Raw genomic sequence first — 22,005 nt, 5'->3', positions numbered from 1 at the left:
AGCCTAGGCGACAAGGGCGGAACTCTCTCTCAGAAAGAGAGAGAGAGAGAGAGATACACCTGCCCAAAAAACTCAAGCACTTTGCAAATGGGCATTGCCTTTTAAAACCACAACTTCAATCCTAAAGATCTAGATACTTCCGTCCTCCCAGACATTTTCCTAGTGGGAATTTTAATAGTTTTGGAGGGTAAGTGAGTGGTATAACTTTATTCTATTAACTTATAGAGGTCCTAATTTGATTATTATAAACTGATGGTGTTGGCTGGGTGCAGTGGCTCACACTTGTAATCCCAGCAATTTGAGAGGCTAGGGCAGGCAGATCACTTGAGGCCAGGAGTTCAAGACCAGCCTGGCCAACATGGCAAGACCCTGTCTCTACTAAAAATACAAAAATTAGCTTGGCATGGTGGCATGCGCCTGTGGTCCCAGCTACTTGGGAGGCTGAGGCATGAGAATCACTTAAACCTGGGAGGCAGAGTTTACACTGAGCCAAGATCATGCCATTGCACTCCAGCCTGGGCAACACATCTGGAGTGCAGTGGCATGAGATTCTGTCTCAAAAAATAATAATAATAAAAATAAAAATATGTTAATTAAATGTGTTTAAAAAATACAATAAACTGATAGTGTTAACATATATTTCCCAGGTAGCTAAATTTTCAGAAATCCAAGACTAAAGTACATAGCAGAAATTACCAGGGGTTCTAATCCAGTACAGAACCTCAAAGCAATAAGCCAATTTGGAGATATTCCTACCTCTCTCTCAATCTGTCTTCTTTCTCCCTCTCTTTCTCTCTCTTTTCCCCTCCCCCCTCTCTGTCTGTCTTCTCTCTCCCTTCCTCCCTCTACCTCTTTCTCTTTCTCAATGTTTCTATCTCTCTGTCTTTTCTCCCTCTCTCTGGAAAAATGTTGGATTTTAGAGTCTACTTTGGCAATGAGCTGCTTATGAAAGCCGAATCCTAAAATGGGGACACAGCTAGCAGGGTAGGGCCACAGAGAACCTCAGGATCTATTTGTTGGTTTTATGACTCCTTTAGACCCAGCAGGAACATACCCTAAGCTAATTTGTATCTGTATAGAGCCATTCCTCTGCTAGCTAGTATACAGATCAAATGGCAGCTGCCTGATATGTGGAGAAGAAATTTGAAGTATAAAAAGTAGGAACGTGGCTTAAAAGGGACAGTCTTTTAACACTGTGTCCATTCACCCTTCACTAAGTCATTGCAATAAAGAATACTGTGGGTTCAAAATGATTAAAGAAAAAATTATCGGCCGGGCGCGGTGGCTCACGCTTGTAATCCTAGCGCTTTGGGAGGCCGAGGAGGGCGGATCACGAGGTCAGGAGATCGAGACCACGGTGAAACCCCGTCTCTAGTAAAAATACAAAAAATTAGCCGGGCGTGGTGGCGGGCGCCTGTAGTCCCAGCTACTCGGAGAGGCTGAGGCAGGAGAATGGCGTGAACCCGGGAGGCGGAGCTTGCAGTGAGCCGAGATTGCGCCACTGCACTCCAGCCTGGGTGACTGAGCGAGACTCTGTCTCAAAAAAAAAAAAAAAAGAAAAAAAGAAAAAATTATCAATAAGCCGTGGCTGCCCACCCCACTCCAGTTCACGACAGTGTCATCTTCCGCAAACAAACGGAACTTTCCAAGTTCTCCTTGTTGTGAGTGGACCCACATTTTCCAGTTCTCAAAGGTCTCAGTATTGGGAATGTCTATGAAATACCATTTTCATCCACCCACTATAGTTAATCTGGCCAATTCACATTTTCTCCCACATGAAAATTATAACATTTTCTTCATTTCCATAACTATTTATGTAAACCTGATCTCAGTTTGGATTATAGCAGCCCCTTCTTTACTCTTTCTTGTCTTACTTAGATTTATCTAGCTTTTTGACTGAAGATAATCTCTATTCCCTTCCTGAGGTATCTGCAGTGTGTTCTTGCTGATTTTCACACCAAAACAAAACTCTATTTGGAATTTGAAATCTCCATTAATGCTTTTTGTTTATTCATGCATTTATGTTTTACCCATGCATGCATTCGTTTATTCAAATAAGTGAAAACTTTTTTAGTGTTTACTAAGATCCTCCGTCCTGAGTCTTAGGGATACAGCAGTGAAAAAAACAAAGCTCCACCATCATGGAGCTCCCACTGTAAGGTGAGGAAGCAGACAAGTAAGAGTATATCAGGTGCGGAATACTGCTATGAGAAAAAAAATAAAGCAATGTAAGAAGGGTAGAGATTATTGAATGGGTGGAAATTTATGTAAAGAATTAAGATTATATTCTGACAATCAGAGAAGGTGACATTTGAAACAAGACCATAAGGAAGTGTGAAGATGAAGCAAGCAATTATTTGGGGAGAGAGAATTCTTATCAAATGGAAAACGATGCTTCAAAAATCATGAGTCATGAGTGTGCATCTAGTATTTGAGGAACAGTAAGGAGGTCAGTGTGAAAGAAGACCAGAGAAGGTCAGAGAGAGTGCAGGAGCCAGAATTGGTAGAGCTTCATGAGCAATATATATACCAATGTGGAGAGCTTCATGAGGAATATATATATATACACACATTGGGTTTGCTATGGGAGAGATCCCAAGCCATTGTACAGGTTGATCTAGGAGCAACATGATCTGACTAACCTTTGAAAAGATGACTCTGGTCACCATGTAAGCTTTACTTACATGAGAAAGAGAGCAAAGTTAGAAGTGGGGAGACTCTTACAGGCACCATAAGATTCTCCCTTGGATTGTGGTGGTAACAGTGAAAGTGGTGCCAAAGGGTCTCTTCTATTAGAGAATTATTTTGCATATAGGGCTGACAAGATTTCTTGAATAACTGAAGTAGGATATGAAAAGAAAGAGAGAAGCCAAAGATTTTTAATTGAATAATTAGAAAGATGGCGTTTTCACTAACTGACATTGGAGAACTACAGAAGATATCCACGTACTCCTTAATAAAAAGATTCTATGTGTTTCAGTTTGGCCTTCTTCCTGGACTTACTCTACATCTCTCATTTTCTTTGCTAAAATTCATCTGCCCACCCACAACACTCTTATTCAATCAAGAACATTTATAAGCCACTCATAATTTGCAAAGCCCTGCATTAGAAACTGAGAGGGACATCAAAATATGTTATGTGACTCCACAAGTTTCTAAGAATCTATGTGAGAAAAATAATGTTTACCTGTAATAATATAAAAATATAATTCAAATATGCAAAATTATCTGGATAAATAACCTTAGCAAAAAAATAGTGAATAGCCACAGACATACAGTAGGGATATAACTATGAACAAGAAATGACTGCTCTTAGGAAGTTTGTAACATATGCTGAAAGTTCAATAAGTGATATCCATGTTTCCTGGTTGGAATGTAACAGTTTTTCAAAATGCATTAAATGAAAAAATGAAACACCAGAACTAAAGTGGGAAGAGGTCATTGTCAGCCAGGGGAATTAAATAAATAGGTCAAACCTGCAGTTCCTGCAATACCAGCTTGCATTTTACTGTTTCATGATGCTTTCTCTAACTAAATGCTTCTCCAGCAAGTTTCCTCTATACTCACATACAATCAGCGCTAGTCTGATTTTCCCTTATGTTTATGTTTGCTTAGAAGTATACATTAGTTATGCTCTAGAATATCATTTTGATAGCAGGAGCTTCATCTTATTTAATTTCCCTTGAGCTTTATAGATGCTAAATAAATATTGTGAAAAAGTTACAGCCTATACTTGAATATTACAAAATGTTTTACATTACTTAAAATCATTTTTGGAAAAGGCAGAGAGGGTAGGGAGTCTTTCCAAAAGCCCAGAAAACTACCTTCTTTGGGAATATATATCTTTTGCAGCCCAAGATAGGAATCCACTCAATGTTCAATAGAATCCATCAAGTACTTGTTCCCTAATTTTAGTTGTCAGATTTTAAGCCAGGAAGTGGTACTATTTCCACATATTGTGTACAGTTTCAATCAATCATGAGATGTGTGATGTAAAGATCCCTTTTATCAGGAACTGCACATTATTTTAATTTCTTCTAAAATATTTCTAATTTAAATTCCCACTGAAGACTGATTTTTCTAACCTCTTCAGTGGGAGTGAAAACTACACTTGATGTGCAGTCAGATCTATATTTTGTTCCAACTCTGCGGCTCATTCATCTGCATGCCTGGTTAACTCAGACTAGTAGATTTTCTCTCTCATCGATAACACAGGGCAACTAAACCCTGCCTATGTCACACAGCACTAGATGATGATGAAAATTTTAAAAATAATAATAACCATGTATGGAAACACTATCAGTCGTGAAGCATTCTACTAAAGTGGAATATTTTTGTTTACCAGTAAAACCTGCTAATATGCCAGTTCTGTCTTCCGGCAAGATGCTTTTGGTCAAAATGGGTCATTTATCTAAAATGGCAGACAGCAGTTTGTTACTTTACTGATTTTGTTTCTCACACTTTAGGAACTGTGTGTGTGTATTTCAAACAAACTATCCTTTAGATTGTCTCAGGCCATCATTGACATTCATAGTATGAAGTTTTTGTTTTTAAAGATGCCAAGATTGGCAAAACATGATGAAAGAAATTATTGTACAATGCTGATGTTTTCCATTTGTCAGCCACACTTGAGTTTCTTAAGCAATATTTGAGATTATCATAATGTAAATTGACATACCATTTTTATTGTACTTTTTATGTAAAAGGAAAAGAAAAAGCCAAAAAAAGACAGCAAAGAGAAAAAACATTGAAGTGAAGGAAATTGCTTCAAATATAGATCAAATAGCTGAAAATACATAAAATGTAGTTAGTTACTTTGATGGGTAGATTCAGTGAACATTATAGTTCTCTTTGCCTTCTTCCTCTGTTTATTCATTTCTGTAACCCTTTTATATTCTTCATTTCTAAAGGAAGCATAAAATGCTTTTAATATTCTTTATTTGTAAAAGAAATTTAATATAATACATGAAATAACAATTAGAATTAAAATTTATAAAAGCATTCAGCTTTGTGATAGAGACAAAAATCAACTAGTTTTAGTTTCCATACATGGCAACAAATAATTGGAAAATAAAGCTGAAAAATAGTTTGCTTATAATTGAAACAAATATTCTGGAATACCTGGATATAAAAGTAGAAGAAAAGTGCAACACTATAACAAAGAAACCTGAAACATTATTAAGGACCATTTTTTAAAAGCCTAAATCAATGTATAGATTATGCAAAAATACTCTAATATTTTAAGGACATTGATTTTCCTAAACAAATGTATAAAGTCAGTTAATCACAGCAAGATTTTCATGAAACTTGACATACCAACTTTAAAGTTCATTTGAGAGATAAAATGAAAATAAACAAGAAAAGATTTAAATAAATAAGAGGCAATACCAACATGGTGTATGAATTCATGGTAATTAGCATACCATATATTAGCATAATAATAGATTAATCAACAGACTAGATAGTATGAAAAAGACTCATATTAATATTGGAATTTAGCATATTAAATAATTAGTATACAGTTAAGAGTATGTATTCTGGAGCCGGAGTGCCTGTGTTCAAATTTGATCCTCACACTAATTGGCTGTGTCACCTTGAAAAAATTACTTAATCTCACTTAACCTAAATTTTGATATGTATAAAATGGAGATAATAACAATATCTACTCATTTATAAAATTAAGCTCTTTTTTTCGTTGAGAAGACCTTTCTAAGCTAGATGCAAATCTAAGCACTATAAATATAATGATTTGAAAAGTGCCTGCATACGAATTTAAAATTTTGTCCAAAACACTATAAAGTCAAAGAGCAAAGGACAGTCTGGAGAAAAAATTATGAGTAAACTATAGAAAGGTATATTATCTAGAATATTTTTAAAAATCCTAAATATTAAAAAGAAAGCTTGACTCCAATTGAAAAATAAGTAAAGGAGATGAAGAGCAATTCAAATACAAATGAGATATAAAAAGATGCCCAATATCACCAATAATCAGGAAAACATACATCGAATAAAAATTATATATAGTTTTCTTTTTTACTTTTTCTCAACCTTAAGTTCTGGGATACATGTGCAGAATGTGCAGGTTTGTTACACTGGTATACATGTGCCATGGTGGTTTGCTGCACCTATCAACTCGTCATCTAGGTTTTAAGCCCTGCATGCATTAGATATTTTTACTAATGCTCTCCCTCCCCTTGCTTCACACCCCCTACATATAGTTTTTAATCAAATATATTGTAAACTATTTAAAAGATACCTAGTTTTGACAAAAAGAGGAAAAACAAGTCCTGTCATGCACTCTTAGTAGGAAAATGCATTAATAATGATGTTCTAGAAAGTAAAAGGGCAAATTCTTAAAATATTAAAGGAGCATATATTTCAATCCGTAATTCATTTCTGAATGTCTACTCTACAGAAAAACAGAGGTGCACAAGGGCATATGTACAAAGTGGGCTTTTTATATTTTTACCTACAATAAAAAGTCATTAACAATATAAATGTCTTAAATATATTGGAATATTTCTAGTATGGTGTACTAAGCAGCAACTAGAGAATAAGGCAAATTCATATGACTCATAAGAGAAGATCTCCAACTCATATTGTTAAGTTAAAATAAAGTATATTGCAGGACTATACAAGTGGTATGTTCACATTTTATATTTAATTCATTTATTTCGAATACAAATTCATAGGAAAGGCCAGCAAGTGCACGAACTAAACTCTCAACAGTGATCAATTCTGTGTTGAATAATGAAACAAAAGAGATGTGAAAGTAGACTTTCAGTTTTTAGTCTATACTTCTCTATTTTAAAAATGTTTCACAGTAAAATATGTAGGCATCACTTATGTAAATAAAATAAAGAATCCATAGTAGACACCCCTATTGTACGAGGCTCCTTTTCAGTCGGTTATATGATCTTTTGCTATGGTTTGAATTTTTGTCCCCTCCAAAATTCATGTTGAAGCTTAATCCCCAATGTAGCAGTATTGAGACGTGGGACTTCCTTTTTTTTTTTTTTTTTTTTGAGACGGAGTTTCCCTCGTTGCCCAACCTGGAGTACAATGGCGTGATTTCGGCTCACTGCAACCTCCGTCTCGCTGGTTCAAGCGATTCTCCTGCCTCAGCCTCCCGAATATCTGGGATTACAGGCACCCACCACCAAGCCTAGCTAATTTTTTGTATTTTTTGTAGAGGCGGGGTTTCACCATGTTGGTCAGGCTGGTCTTGAACTCCTGCCCTCAGGTGATCCACCTGCCTCGGCCTCCCGAAGTGCTGGGATTACAGGCATGAGCCATCACGCCCGGCCCGAGACGTGGGAGCTTTAAAGGTGATTGAGTCATCAGAAGTGATTGAGTCATCAGAAGTGATTGAGTCATAAGGATTCTGCCCTGAAGAATGAATTAATCCATTCATAGATTAATGGATTCATGGGTTATCATGGGAATGGGACTAGTGGCCTTATGAGAAAAGAGAGACCTGAACTAGCAAGCTCAGCTCCCTCACCATGTGATGTCTTGTGCATCCTTGGGACTCTGCAGAGGGTCCCTACCAGCAAGAAGGCCCTCAACCAGATGCACTCACTCAACCTTAGGCTTCTCAGCTTTCATAACTATAAGAAATAAATTCCTTTTCTTTATAAATTATCCAGTATTAGGTATTACATAATGAGCAACAGAAAATGAACTAATACACCACAGAATGCCCAGCCTTACTGATTTCTATTTCTCTAAGATTTTCTACCACCCAAGGATGTTTAACCTCCCTCCTCTGCCAACTATAATGCAGAACAATTGAACTTTGCCCCATTTTGTACTCCAAACCCAATGTGTGGAAATACAGAGTTGTAGTATAATCCCTTGTTTAAAAGCATTTAGTTGAGATGTCTCATAACTACACTGAAGGTGTCTTGGTACCACTAACATTATAAGTTTATAATAGACTAATCTACCCGCTGAAGAACCCTCAACTCACTTCCTTTCCTTTTAGATTTTGTACTATGAGGATGTGATACTTCAAGCCAGGACAACAGTCCACTACCTCAAGATGTAAAGCCAAGAAAATATTAGGAGATGAGAATCAAAACCTTAACATTGTTGAGCTATAAAATTTTCCCTAGACTGGCTAACTCTGGAAATCTACAGGTAAAAAATATCATAATGCATATTAATATATTTGTTATATACTAGTATATAAACATATTATATATGTATATATTAATTTGTTAGCTATATAGTAATAGAAAATATATATTTCTTTAATATACAATAAATTAATATATAATAAATAATACATACATATTCATATCTAATATATTAATATATTATTAGTTATATTAACACATAATATGTATCAATATATGTATTAATACAACATATTAATATAACTAATATTTAATTATATATTCACATATTAATATAAGTAATATGTGACAGAATATCCTAATATATTAATATATAATATGCTAATATATAAACATATTTTATACATTAGGATATTTTTTACCTCTAGATTTTCAGAGTTAGGCAGTCCCAGGGATAATTATATATATATGTATACACACACACACACACACACACAGCACCATGACCAAAACAAATCAGCATGTGGTATTTTCACTGAACAGGTTTAAAGTTAAAACATTATATTGAATGTTTTTTTTCTATCCCTGCTCTATGTGGGTAAGAGAGATGGGGAAAGCTAGAAGTGTGTGTCTAAGTGGTCCCAGCTGTCTGGCTGAGTCCCAGGCCCCCCATTCTGAAAGTCTCCACTCAGGACTCTTCTTATTAGCAGTGTCCACTCCTTGGGCCTATGCTTATCAGGAATTCCACTTGTAGAGGTTGTATGAGCTCCAGTTCTCCAAATATGAATTTATAACTCAAATCTGACCCCATAATTTAGTTCTGTTACCTGAGAGCATCCAATCTGGTTTCCTTTCTTACCGTAATAACTACATAAATGGTGAGAATTTGGGGGAGTCCTTTGGATCTTTAATGAAGTCTCAGCTTCCTCAGTAACAAGTTGGTGCAAATTTTACTCATAACTTGCTCCAATTGAGTCAGACTTTCCAGAGGGTATTGCACAGTGGCATGGTGTCTTGTCAAACATATCCAGTGGTCTGTCTTCCCATCTGCTAATTTCTGGTCAGAACTCAACTAGGCATCTTAGAGACTTTTAAAACCATATTTTTGTTTGTTGCTTGTGTGTTGGCATGACTTATAAGTTGATTTTTTATTATATAACAATATTTTCTAACTCCAGCATCCATAACTTATCTGCAGATCCTTAAGATTTTTGATAGTTAATCACACCAATATAGCATCTAAAATAAAAACCAATTTTGCTTCCATTTTAATCCTTAAACTTTTATTCTCTTTGTTTCCCTATAGAACCTTCAGCACAATATTGAATAAAAGTAGTGAGAGCATGTCTTCATTCTAATTTTTAACTGAATGTTTCTAATCAATCATAAAGTATGCTGCTTACTCTGGATACTTTTAGTGGATATACTGTATTACGATAAGAAAGTTCTCATGTATTCTTAATTTAGTAATAGCCAGTGATATGGTTTGGCTGTATTCCCACCCAAATTTCATCTTGAATTGTAGTTCCCATAATCCCCACATGTCATGGGAGGGACCCGGTGGGAAGTAATTAAATCATGGGGGTGGTTAGCCTCATGCTGTCCTCATGATAGTGAGTGAGTTCTCATGAGATCTGATGGTTTTATAACGGGCTTCCCCCCCTTTTGCTCAGCACTTCTCTTGCCTGCTGCCATGTAGGTCATGCCTTTGCTCCTCCTTCGCCTTCCACCATGATTGTGAGGCCTCCTCAGCCCATGTGGAACTGTGAGTCTATTGAACTTCTCTTTCCTTTATAAATTACCCAGTCTCAGGTATGTCTTTATTAGCAGCATGAGAACAGACTAATACAGCCATTTGTCACTATTTCTATATATATGGTACCACAGATCCTAGCCAGTACCATAAAACAAGAAACATATATTTAAGACAAAAAATTTGGAAAGGAGGAAATAGATGTCATTATTTTCACATGATATAATTATCTACTTAAAAACTAATCTTCAAAAAAATTATCAGAAATGATCAAAGAATAAAGCAAGGTTAGTGGACATAAGATCATTGCAAAGAAGTCCATTGTGATTCTATATGCTAACAAGAAATAATTAGCAAATGTGCTTTAAAAGACACCTTTGACAACAGCGTAAAAATATCAAACACCTAGGAACAAATCTAGCAAAGGGTATGCCAGATCTTTGACAAAAAACATTGATATTTAGAAAGGCAACCTAATTAAATAAAAAGACATATCATGTGGATATATACGTAAATTTAATACCATAAAATTGTAATTCTCCAATTGATTAATGTGCAGTTCCAATGAAAATACGCACAGAGAAAATTCATTACTAGAATTATAAGAAATAACTCAACATGCATGCTTTTACTGAAATTTTTAGATCACCACCATATATAAAAATGAGTCTGAAGGCCAGGCGCAGTGGCTCACGCCTGTAATCTCAGTACTTTGGGAGGCTGAGGTGGGCAGATCACAAGGTCAGGAGATCGAGACCATCCTGGCTAACACAGTGAAACCCTGTCTCTACTAAAAATACAAAAAAAAAAAAATTAGCCGGGCATGGTGGCAGGCGCCTATAGTCCCAGCTACTCGGGAGGCTGAGGCAGGAGAATGGTGTGAACCCGGGGGGCGGAGCTTGCAGTGAGCTGAGATAGTGCCACTGCACTCCAGCCTGGGCGACAGGGCAAGACTCTGTCTCAAAAAAAAAAGAGTTTGTGAGGGACATTGTAAATTTAAAGACTTTGCGTTATTGATCATATTGTTGCTTATTGTGCTGAATATTTTACATTTCACATCTTCAGATCTAATCTCAAACCAGGAGGTGGCCTTTATGGGCCACATCAGATGGTTCTATAGCCTTCTGGACTTCAAGGGACCAAGCAATGGACAGCACCAGCAGGACACCAGAGACAGGGATGAGAATTGCAGTAATGATAATTGTAACACTGAATCCCTCACAGCAAGATAATCTTGGGCTAGCTATGTCATCCAATAGGAAATCACTCTTCTCAAAGTAGCACGCTCTGCACATCTTTTTCTGGGTACAGTGACCACTCTATTCTCTCATCTTTTTAATCCCATTGTCAATAGTATCCTCTTTTCTGCGTAAGTGTGGTGATAGCACCATCCTGGTACTTAACTCCAGTTTACTGAACTCTCCATTGTGGTTTCTCCGACATCTGATCCACATCTTGTAAGTAGTCCCTTTGTAAATAAACCTTTTTCAAATTATTTTACATTGAATGTGCTATGTATTTCCTTGGAGGACCCTAAAAATTACTCATGTATAACAAATATCACTGGGTGAAGAATGAATCAAGTCAAAGCAACCTAGCATCCTGTCAGAAGAAAGTACTCTGATTTTGCATAGCATATTACAATATCCAAAACTTTAGTGACTACAAGTTGAATTTCAATCCTACTGATATCTAAGAACAATAACAAGAAAAGCAAGATATTGAAGTGTAACATATAAGTGGCAGTTTGCTTACATTTTCATAACTGGATCAACTGAATATCAAGACCTTACATTTGATGTTTGCTTAACAGATACTCAGTATATAATAATATAAATATCTGTCAGATCCATTTGTAGTTACTAGGATCTTCCTTAGATTATGTCTATGCAGAGGACTATTTGACTTTTTTTCTGACAGCATAGGGGAAGAAAGGAGCTAGAAATGTAAAGTTGGTAACTTAGGATGCCATCCTTGTTGGTCTGGCATAATGAAATTTGGTCTACTGTGCTCATTTTAAGGCATAATAGTTAGTGATGAATTCTGAAACTAGCAAGATGATCCACAATAGGTAAGATAAAGGATTATTAAAATGCAGATAGAGACAATTTAATGACTCTGAGTTATTAAAGTAGAGATATTAGGGGAAGTTTAATGGTGATTCTAAATATGTATAATGCATTTATATAATAAGTACCAGAGTTGTTAAAAGTTTTCACTAAGATTAAGACTAGAATGAGAATGGGTTTAGATTGAAATCAGGAATCCAACAATATGTTGGCTATAATGAGTGGCTAGACATTGGGTTGAATTACTAAGACTACATACAGATGTAAAGTTATTCAAGACTACTCAATAGTCTTGAATAGAAGTCTATTCAAAGCCTAACTGCAAATATACACAACAGTAAAGGCATAAGTAACTAAGGCAGCCATGATAAAATAGCAATTTCTGTCATTCACAAAACATCCTTCTTCCAATATATGAATTAAACTGTAAGTTATTGCTTATAAAGCTAAGTTATAACATGTGTACATGTACTCAGAGAGATTGTAGAATAGCCTTTATTGAGATGGCTGAAATTAGGCTAATCCCAATGTATAATACAGTTTGGTCACGCTGCCTAGAGATAAAAAGATGAATCATGACGTTTACACCTCGAGGACTCTATGATTCATTAATGATTATCTAAAGTGTCATCCAGAGAACAAATACAGCATGTGACTGCATACATATGTCAATAAAGGTCAGGACAATGGCACATCTCCAAGCTAAGTTACTCTCCAAAAACAAGATGAACCCAAACACATCAGCTTTTCTCAGTTATGACTCTACTAATCAATTTGTATTGACTAGCTTCTATGTATCCAATTCCCTGCTGGAGATAATGAGAAAAACAGAAATATTATCTTAAAATATTTACTCTCTGGATGAAAAATTATAACATAAGCCAAGACTAACCAAGTATTTTTAAATAGTGTGAAATAGTTTTGTAGAAATTCAGGAACGGTAGAATTTGGTTAAATTAATGATAATAATAACAACAATAATAGTTAATTCATACAGATAGCCTACAATGCCAAGCATATAGTAATCATCATTTACCATTATTTATGATTACTGTGTTCCATGCACTGTGATAAAAATTAACTTTGCCATTTCATAATAATAATCACATAAACTAGGTATTATTAATGACAAAAAGTCAACAATATATCATACATGTATGAATAAACAAGTGAAGAAGTAAGTGAAAAAAACTGGGGCTCTGAAAGTTTAAATAACTTGCCTAAGTTCATGAGACAGAAAGATTTGAAACTTAAGCTAAACCTGAAAATATGAGCAGATTTCGGGCTAGAAAGGAAGAGAGAAATACCAAGTATGGGGACTGGAAAGAGGAAAGGTACAGAAGCAGAATAAGCCTGCATGTTAATGAGAAAAAGAGACAGTCTGACGAGGACAGAGTGATGTATTAGAGAGTACATCTTATAGAATGGGGACAGTACACTTACTTGCGGTCTAGGAAGAAGAGTCTGGATGCGATGTAACAATGTAGATATGACTGTAAACAGAATGACATGAGGAAAGTGTTGTTTAATAAAGGTGTAAACAGGAAGCATTAAGCAGTGCAGATCTGAGAGAAAAAAATCTATCATTCACAGAGGAAGCATTTGTAACAGTCTAAACTAGAATTATGAGGATCTGCATTTTGGCAGTTGATTGCAAGGGAGATAAAGAAGAAATGATGACTATAAGATATTTTGAAAGAAAATATGATTATAGAAGTGAAGGGAAAAGACAAAGCAATGAAGAAGCCCATGTTTAGTGGGAAAGTATATCAAATGATAGTTTAACTAAAAGAAAAATAGATACAGAATATAGTGCTTTTCTTTACTAAAAGATAAATAGAAATAGATAAGAGTTGGAAAAAAGAAAAAAATTACATGAGTTTGAGGTGACACTGTTATCTCCAAATGTAGATATTCTATGCATTGGTGAAAAGATTGAACTAGGATACAGGTGCAAAATCTGGCTTTGAGATGCAGAGTTTTACATCATGGTATGAAAAAGAGGTGAGGCACTTAAGGCCAATATAATAAGCACAACTGATGAAGAAGAGGAACCAAGTTTAAGTTGTGATTCTGAAATTTAACTAGAAGTCACTTAACATCTCCGAAACTCAGTTATTCCATGTTTAATGGAGAAGATAGTGTCTACTTCACACACTTTGTTTTGAGCAAACAAAATGAAAGGGCCTTGCAAAATATAAAGCTATATAAATTAAGATATTGTGATGTAGGCTGGGCGCGGTGGCTCAAGCCTGTAATCCCAGCACTTTGGGAGGCCGAGGCGGGCGGATCATGAGATCAGGAGATCGCGACCTTCCTGGCTAACATGGTGAAACCCCGTCTCTACTAAAAATACTAAAAATTAGCCGGGCGTGGTGGCGGGCACCTGTAGTCCCAGCTACTCGGGAAGCTGAGGCAGGAGAATGGCGTGAACCCCGGAGGCGGAGCTTGCAGTGAGCCGAGATCACGCCACTGCACTGCAGCCTGGGCAACAGAGCGAGACTCCGTCTCGGGGAAAAAAAAAAAAAAAATATTGTGATGTAAAGTCGTGAGAATAGGAGGTTGGAAATTTTAAACTACGTATTTCTTAAGGGTTTCCAAGTTGAGACTTTAGCCTTCTTCCCTTGATCGAAGATTCACATTTTGCTGTGCCATGAAGTGGATAACTCATTATTATAAGCAAACATTAGAAGGCTGATTGGCCTGTCTGCTTCTGAAACACAGTAAAAATAATACTGAAATCTTTCTAAATCTTGGAAAAAGTCTTTGAATAATCATCTTTAAGTTTTGCTTAGTTGAAGCAATATAATTTTAACCAGCAAATAAAGGAATAAATCAGGAAAATCTCCAGTTCAGAAGTTATTTTTCTTATGGCATACTTATGGGTAAACAAGCATGTTAAATATTGCTTATACTTATTCTGTATTATTACAGTTTTCAACCTTGAAATTGCATAATACTAACTTATAAAATGAAACATTTAGACACATTGGTTTAAGGATACATAATAATCCATTCTTAATTTTTATTTTACTTTTTAAAGTTACTATTTGCACTGAAATAAATGATACCGCTTTAGGAAAAAAAATCAAAACATAGATGCCTGAGCAGAGTAAAAATTCTTAGAGAAGCAGGACTATGCATATTTTGTGTCTTTAGACTATGTTTACAGTATCAATATTTCATTGGTAAAGATTGAGCTGAAAAATATTTGTATCTATCCATTTTGCTTGGATGAGACATGTGCATCTTGATATTTCTTAAGGATATTACATCTCAAGTTTGGTTACATAATAAGAAATTGCCTAATATAAATTCAAACTAACTTGTGATTACATTTTCACTTGCTTTTTTTTTTTTCCTTTATTTTTGGTATGCTAGTCGAGGTGTGAGCTTTTTATTATAAATGTCACAGATGTCACTTTTCCTCTTCCCAAAGGCATTTGAAAGAAAATAAGGAAATTATCTCAGTTTTCACCAGTATGCTTGAGTGTCCCTAGTACAGGGACAATTTCTTGATTCAGCTTTGCATCCCAGCACCTTGGACAGTGCCAGGCTCAAAATTGGCTTTTAATACCTATTTTGGAACATGAATGATTTTATCGTGGTATCATATTTGTTTTATATGTCTCTAAAGATAAGAATCACCAGAGCTTGAGCATGTTTTTATTTTGCTGTAATAATTGCTTTTATGCAAACTACTCCTAAGTTGTTTTTATTTCACTTTTAATGCAAGATCAGCACTTAGAAAATTGAATCTCTTAAGCTAAAATTCATGTTAGCACAAAAAGTTACTATTATTTCAAGATATCTTCTTCCTTTTACTTACAAAATCACCATATAAATGGAAGACAAATTAAATTTTAAAATGCCCTTTCAAAAGCAATGCTTACTTTTATTCTCATATTCAAGCTCACAAAGGAATTCTTAGAGGTAGAAGGGAGGCTCCCATGACCCCCGCCCCCCACTCAAAGAAGAGACTGAAAAGAAAAAGAGAAAATTCCACTTAATTTTTAAAAATATTATTACTGTGAAACAGTATGGGTTAGTGTAAATTGTAAAGACATGTATATTCTAAACTCTTCTTTTTAAATGAATTCCCTTTTAGGCTGATATAATATATTCTTCCTGGTTTCTGTTATTGTTCGCATGCACTACTATAAAGATTATGGATCCCAGCAATTACTCCTTATTTTCACGGTAGAAACCGGCACTCAATAGAAAACAGGAAAATGTACTGAGGGCAAACCGTTCTGTAAAGGATCTCTGTGGGCCGATATTTATTTCGGTTTGCACTAAATTAGTCGTCGCTTCGCAAGAACCCTTTGTCTGTGGGACGGTGGGTCCCATCATGGCAACCATTATCTATTCGTGGAAACGACATCTGATGACTCCGCCCGGGCTGGGGGTGGGGAGGGAGCACCGCGTGGAGAGCTCGACTGAGAATTAAAGTGAGTGAACAAAGAGAACTCCCGGCAGCCGCCCGCCAGCTGCATCAGGAGATGTTAGTCACGCCCGGAAGGCTGTTCGAGTCCGCCTCCTTGGAAAAGAAGCTCAAGTAAATAATTGATGGAGATTGACCGAACCCAGGACAAAGCTTTGCAGGAAACCAGTGCATCCGTGTTCGAGCGGTTTTGGAATCCTCTGCCAAGTACGGGATAAGAGAATAGAGCAAGGAGTTTGAGCGCTGCTGTCAATCTTCCATCTCGGGCGTGGCTCTGGCCTTTTTGTCTCTTTATCCCGCCACTCCCCACCCCCGTTCCCCGTCCCCCTCCCCGCCTTCTTCTCTTTCCTCTTGAAAGTAACCTCTCTTTGGTTATTTCTACCCTATCGTCCCTTGCAATCCCGCCCTCTCTCCTGCCCAGTTCGGTGAGGTCAGCTCATGAATATCTCTGCACTTCCTGGGAAGCGTGTGCCCCAGCTTGGTACCTCGCGTGTTAGCCTGCTGAGAGCTGCAGCTCCAGCCCAGCCGCGGACCGTCGGGAAGTCACCGGCTCTGGGGGCAGCTGAATCTTGACGTTACCGCCATTGTTTGGAGAAATCGAGTGGGTGTGGAACTGCGGCGAGCGAACCCAAAGTCATGCTCAGCCGGAAAGTCGCATACAATAATACGAAGTTGAACTTTCCTCGGCGCAGAAAGGCACAATAATAAACCCTGAGATCCCGGGAATATCAGAAGGAAAGTGCTGTTGATTTGTTCAACTACTTGGAAACCTCGCCTCTGCTGAGAAGTGAGCAAGTTCTGGATTTCTAAAGGGTTGGGGATGAATGATGGGGTGGGTTAGCAGGTGGATAAAACTTGAGATTAAAAGTGTTGGTCTAAGCCGTGCCGGGGTTGGTTGGGTGATAATTTTCACCGGGAAAGCCTTGAAGAGATGCAGCATCTTGTCACTTTGTGGGAACCACGTGACAGCAGCCGGATACCTTTGATTATGGAGCCCAGTTACTGGAACACAAGCTTTCGCCTGGGTTAATGCTGTCTGGGGGCTGAGTTTAAACATTGGCTTCTCAGCTCTGGAATTATTCTGCCTGATTAAAAATAAAAATAAGTTTGCATTGGCAATATAAGTTAGTTAGATAGCCCATGTTAGTGCCACCCATGATGATAAACTAGGCCAGATATTCTAGTAGTATCGTGGCTGGGAGAGAAGATGTAGAAAACGAGTTGGTGGGCAGTTTTCCCCTGTTGTCTTCTTTGTTCACCTTTATATTTCAAAGTGAGTTGGAAGGAGGTGCCAGAAACAGAAAGGGAGGTGGATTAGGAAACCTTCGGTAATATTTCTTTATAAAATGAGGAATTACTGCATGCTAAGTTGTGATGCTAACAATAGATGTTAACAAGAATAATGCAAGTAAAATAACTGGCAGTAAAGTAATCTCCTCTCTGTATAGGACGAATATTTTTAAAGCAGAAATTTATGCCTAGTCATGCCCCTTTCAGTGCTTTAGACAGAAATAATTTTAAGGAAAAGGCAACTAATTGACTAGCTGCCTGGATCCCTAGGGAGAGGAACCCATGAGGCAGTAGCTTGCTATTTTTCAGATTAAAGAAGCTAGTGACGGATTTATCTTGGAAATATACATACTGGAAATTGATCTTACCACCATGAGGGAAGATGCACCAGCCTTCTGGGTTCTGTCTCAGAATTGCTACATAGGAGAAAATGGGCACTTTAAAAAGTACAACTTTTGCTTATGATATGAGATGTAAGAAGATGGCTAAGAATGAAAATATTTTCTATCTAGCAATTACACTTCAAACTAAAGTGATTCCTAAGACTACAAAATTGGGTAAGCATAGGAAAATTCATCACCAGAAACTTAGGAAACTGCAGAACTGACCACAACTTTTCCAAATGTATTTTATAAATTATTTCCCAAAAGGGAAAAAATACGTTTTGGGGTTGCTAATAACTAACCCATATAGGCAATTCTTAATGCTATTATTTTCTTGAAACTGAGATTGATTTAAAGGCATTCATTATTTATATTTTCTTTTAGTTCTATTATAAAGGAAGTTGGGTGCATTTTCCCAAAAACAACATTAAGGGTCGGAGCTGCCTGGGGGAAGTGTCATTTATCAATAGAAAATTTTCTCTAGGAGCCCTACATCATAACCCTTTTCCTCCAATTGAACTTGGGAATACTAATTAAATAAAAACTTTCTCCACTAAACTAGGCTTTACATATGGATTTGATGGTGAGAAAAGCCAAAGTTGTAAAAGCAGAGAGTTGACAACTCTAATATATGGACATCTTTTCTTTCTGAAGCTTCTTTTCCACTTTATCCTCTTTTCTTTCTATATCTCCCTTCCCATCAATTCCTGTCTGACTCTGTATCTCACCCTTTCCAAAGGCTGCTACCATGAGAATGTAAGGTTCAGTTGCTTTCAGATCCGTCATTTTGCTGAGGTGGGGTGAGATGGAGACAGCGCCACCCTGGGCAAAATGAGAATTCACAGCCCTCCATCCTATTCCTAAAGACAGCCGTGCATCCTATTCCTAAAGTCAAAGCTTCTATTAAGCGTCTTCCAAATCTCGTCATTTTTTGAGGACGTCTCTTGTAGAATAATATCACCCTTTGCTCTGCAAAAACGCAGACATGCTGTGTTCTTCTCTCCTTTTGTTTCTGTCCCAGCTTAGGAAGGAAGGTTGGCGGCGGTGAAGACGGAAGAGGATGATCTAGTAATGGGCTCTTCCAAATCGCATCTGGTAGGTTCTTCTTAGCCATGAGTCAGCCACCAACCGGGGGCGCTGCCCCTGCCACAGCAGCAGCTTCTCCCGCCGCTGCAGCCACTGAGGCTCGTCTGCACCCGGAGGGCAGCAGCAGAAAGCAGCAGCGAGCTCAGTCACCCGCTAGACCGAGGGACAGTTCGCTGCGACAGACAATCCCGGCCACCCGGTCCCCAGTGGGGGCCGGCACTAAACTCAATTCTGTTCGGCAGCAGCAGCTGCAGCAGCAGCAACAGCAGGGTAACAAGACCGGGAGCCGCACGGGGCCGCCCGCCAGCGTCCGAGGAGGCGGAGGTGGGGCCGAGAAGGCGACGCCCCTGGCGCCCAAAGGGGCCGCTCCGGGAGCTGTCCAGCCCGTGGCTGGTGCTGAAGCGGCCCCCGCCGCGACCCTGGCCGCTTTGGGCGGCAGGAGGCCCGGACCGCCCGAGGAGCCGCCTCGGGAGCTAGAGTCCGTGCCCTCGAAACTCGGGGAACCTCCTCCACTCGGAGAAGGGGGAGGAGGGGGCGGGGAAGGAGGAGGAGCCGGCGGCGGCTCCGGGGAAAGGGAGGGGGGCGCTCCGCAGCCGCCGCCGCCCAGGGGCTGGCGAGGGAAAGGCGTACGCGCTCAGCAGAGGGGCGGCAGCGGCGGGGAGGGGGCCTCCCCTTCTCCATCCTCCTCTTCTGCGGGCAAAACCCCAGGACCCGGCAGCAGAAACTCCGGAAGCGGCGTTGCGGGGGGCGGCAGCGGTGGTGGAGGGAGCTACTGGAAGGAAGGATGTCTGCAGTCTGAGCTCATCCAGTTCCATCTCAAGAAGGAGCGGGCGGCAGCGGCGGCGGCCGCGGCTCAGATGCACACTAAGAACGGCGGCGGCAGCAGTAGCCGCAGCTCCCCGGTCTCTGGCCCCCCTGCCATTTGCGAGACCCTGGCCGTCCCCTCCGCCTCCCCAATGGCGGCGGCGGCGGAGGGCCCCCAGCAGAGCGCAGAGGGCAGCGCGAGCGGCGGGGGCATGCAGGCGGCAGCGCCCCCTTCGTCGCAGCCGCACCCGCAGCAGCTCCAAGAGCAGGAAGAAATGCAGGAGGAGATGGAGAAGCTGCGAGAGGAAAACGAGACTCTCAAGGTGAGGAGGGTGGGAGGACCCTGCTGGGGGATGGGAAGAGTGGGCCTGGGAGGATTAGGGCGTTTCCCGGCGGGGATGAGAGGCTGCTAACCTGTTAGGGAGCCTTGAAGAGGGAGGAGAACAAGAAAGGAGGGAGGGGGTTTCCTAGGCCTTGTCTGAATTTGAATCTGCTCTCAGTAACGCGAGGTTTTCATTTAAATTCAAATCTGGGCCTCCGTTTCTCTAATTATAATGGTTTGTCACACTTCTTCCTGGAGAGAGGTAGAGTAAGAGAATGAGAGAGGGCCTAAAGTGGGCCTTTTTTCCCCAGTTTCCTCTTCTATACTCAGCTCCTTGTCACTCCTGTCTCGTGGAGAGAGGGCAATTAAAGCTGAGAATTTGGAATTGGAATGGGGTGTGCACGGTGTGTGTCGGAAGGGCTGGAAGCGAGTTTGATTTTGACACGCGGCCTGTCACCGTCTCAGAACGAGATCGATGAGCTGAGAACCGAGATGGACGAGATGAGGGACACTTTCTTCGAGGAGGATGCCTGTCAACTGCAGGAAATGCGCCACGAGTTGGAGAGAGCCAACAAAAACTGCCGGATCCTGCAGTACCGCCTCCGCAAAGCCGAGCGCAAAAGGCTCCGCTACGCCCAGACCGGGGAAATCGACGGGGAGCTGTTGCGCAGCCTGGAGCAGGACCTCAAGGTCTGCGGCGCGGGGGCTCAATGGCGCGCGGCAGGGGCGGCGGGTGGGGACTTTGGCCAAGGGCTCTTTAGGCTGAGAAGTCTTCAGTGGCGACTGGCAAGGAGCCTTAGGGATACAGTTTCGTAGCGCTAACCACAAAATACAAGGGTCTCAGAAGGGAGAGAACTGGCAGGTGGCTCTAAAGAGTGCAGAGTGTGTGGAGGGCCTGGCAGCAAACGAGCTAAGTGTGCTCTCCTGGGAGCAACGGTGGCTCTTCAAGAGGTGATGAGTAGAAGGCTCCCTTCTGGGCAGAAGCAAGGGCGTGGCAGAGCGCAGGCTCTAGCCTTTGATCTGCCCTTCAGTCTGTCTACTGAGAGAAGGCCGGTGGAATCCGGCAGTCAGGAGCTGCACTGAAAGGACTCCTCTGGGGGAGTTGAAACCCAAAATAGGAACTGCACTGGGAAGATACTAGAGTTAAGATTTCTTTCAGCAAGTGTCCACTCCACCTCCTTCTTCCAGGACTTCTTCCTTTCTGCACTTGCCACTTAGGTGACTCCGAGGAAAACAAACAAACAAACAAACAAAAAAAACCAAAAACCAGCTAACCAACTTGCAGCCTGTTTGGTGTGAGGTAAATGAAATAATCTCATTTTTTTAAAAATGCAATTGTTCCTTCAGAATTTCTTCCAGTGGAAAAATCTCAACCTTGAAGTGCATTTTCTAGACAGGTGTGGTCTCCAGTTCAGTTTGACTGTAGGCAGATTCATTGACAATGCAAACTAGATATTAACTTAATCTCCTTGCACAACCAAATAAGTATACTGTTCATTGCATTAACTTCATTAGGATTTAAAGATCACGTGTAATCTTTGTTTTAAAGAAAGCTATGTGTAAACATTTTATGAAAGACGTATTACTTTTTTTCTCAACATTTATTGAGTGCTTAGTATGTGCTAAGCACTGTGGCAAACACTGTTACATACATTATTATTTCATTTAATTCTCAAGGGAAAAATAATCCTACAATGTAGGGATTATTAAGGCACCAGTTTACAGGTGCAGAAGCTACACCTTTTACAGAGGTTAAGTGCCCAGGCCTGGAAA

The 22,005-nt window shown here is 39.5% G+C and overlaps 2 protein-coding genes across 3 annotated transcripts in view; one reads left to right on the top strand and one right to left on the bottom strand.

Annotated features, from left to right (window-relative positions):
- Positions 1–22,005, bottom strand: part of C2H6orf58 (chromosome 2 C6orf58 homolog) — a 259,668-nt gene that overhangs the window by 55,977 nt on the left and 181,686 nt on the right. The window lies entirely within an intron of this gene.
- Positions 16,378–22,005, top strand: part of MTCL3 (MTCL family member 3) — a 47,164-nt gene continuing 41,536 nt past the window's right edge. The window contains exons 1-3 of one of the 2 annotated variants that reach the window (XM_055263426.2): positions 16,378–17,134; positions 19,042–20,233; positions 20,698–20,922. In XM_055263426.2, the coding sequence (XP_055119401.2) occupies positions 19,133–20,233; positions 20,698–20,922 (1,326 nt within the window). In that variant the 5' untranslated portion in view covers positions 16,378–17,134; positions 19,042–19,132. Of the gene's footprint in view, positions 17,135–19,041; positions 20,234–20,697; positions 20,923–22,005 lie in introns of those variants that run through there. The other variant, XM_063621261.1, reaches the window with a different exon arrangement.

The sequence above is a fragment of the Symphalangus syndactylus genome, chromosome 2 (genome assembly GCF_028878055.3).
Source record: "Symphalangus syndactylus isolate Jambi chromosome 2, NHGRI_mSymSyn1-v2.1_pri, whole genome shotgun sequence".
NCBI lineage: Eukaryota > Metazoa > Chordata > Mammalia > Primates > Hylobatidae > Symphalangus > Symphalangus syndactylus.
This window is presented reverse-complemented; position numbering and strand designations above follow the sequence as displayed.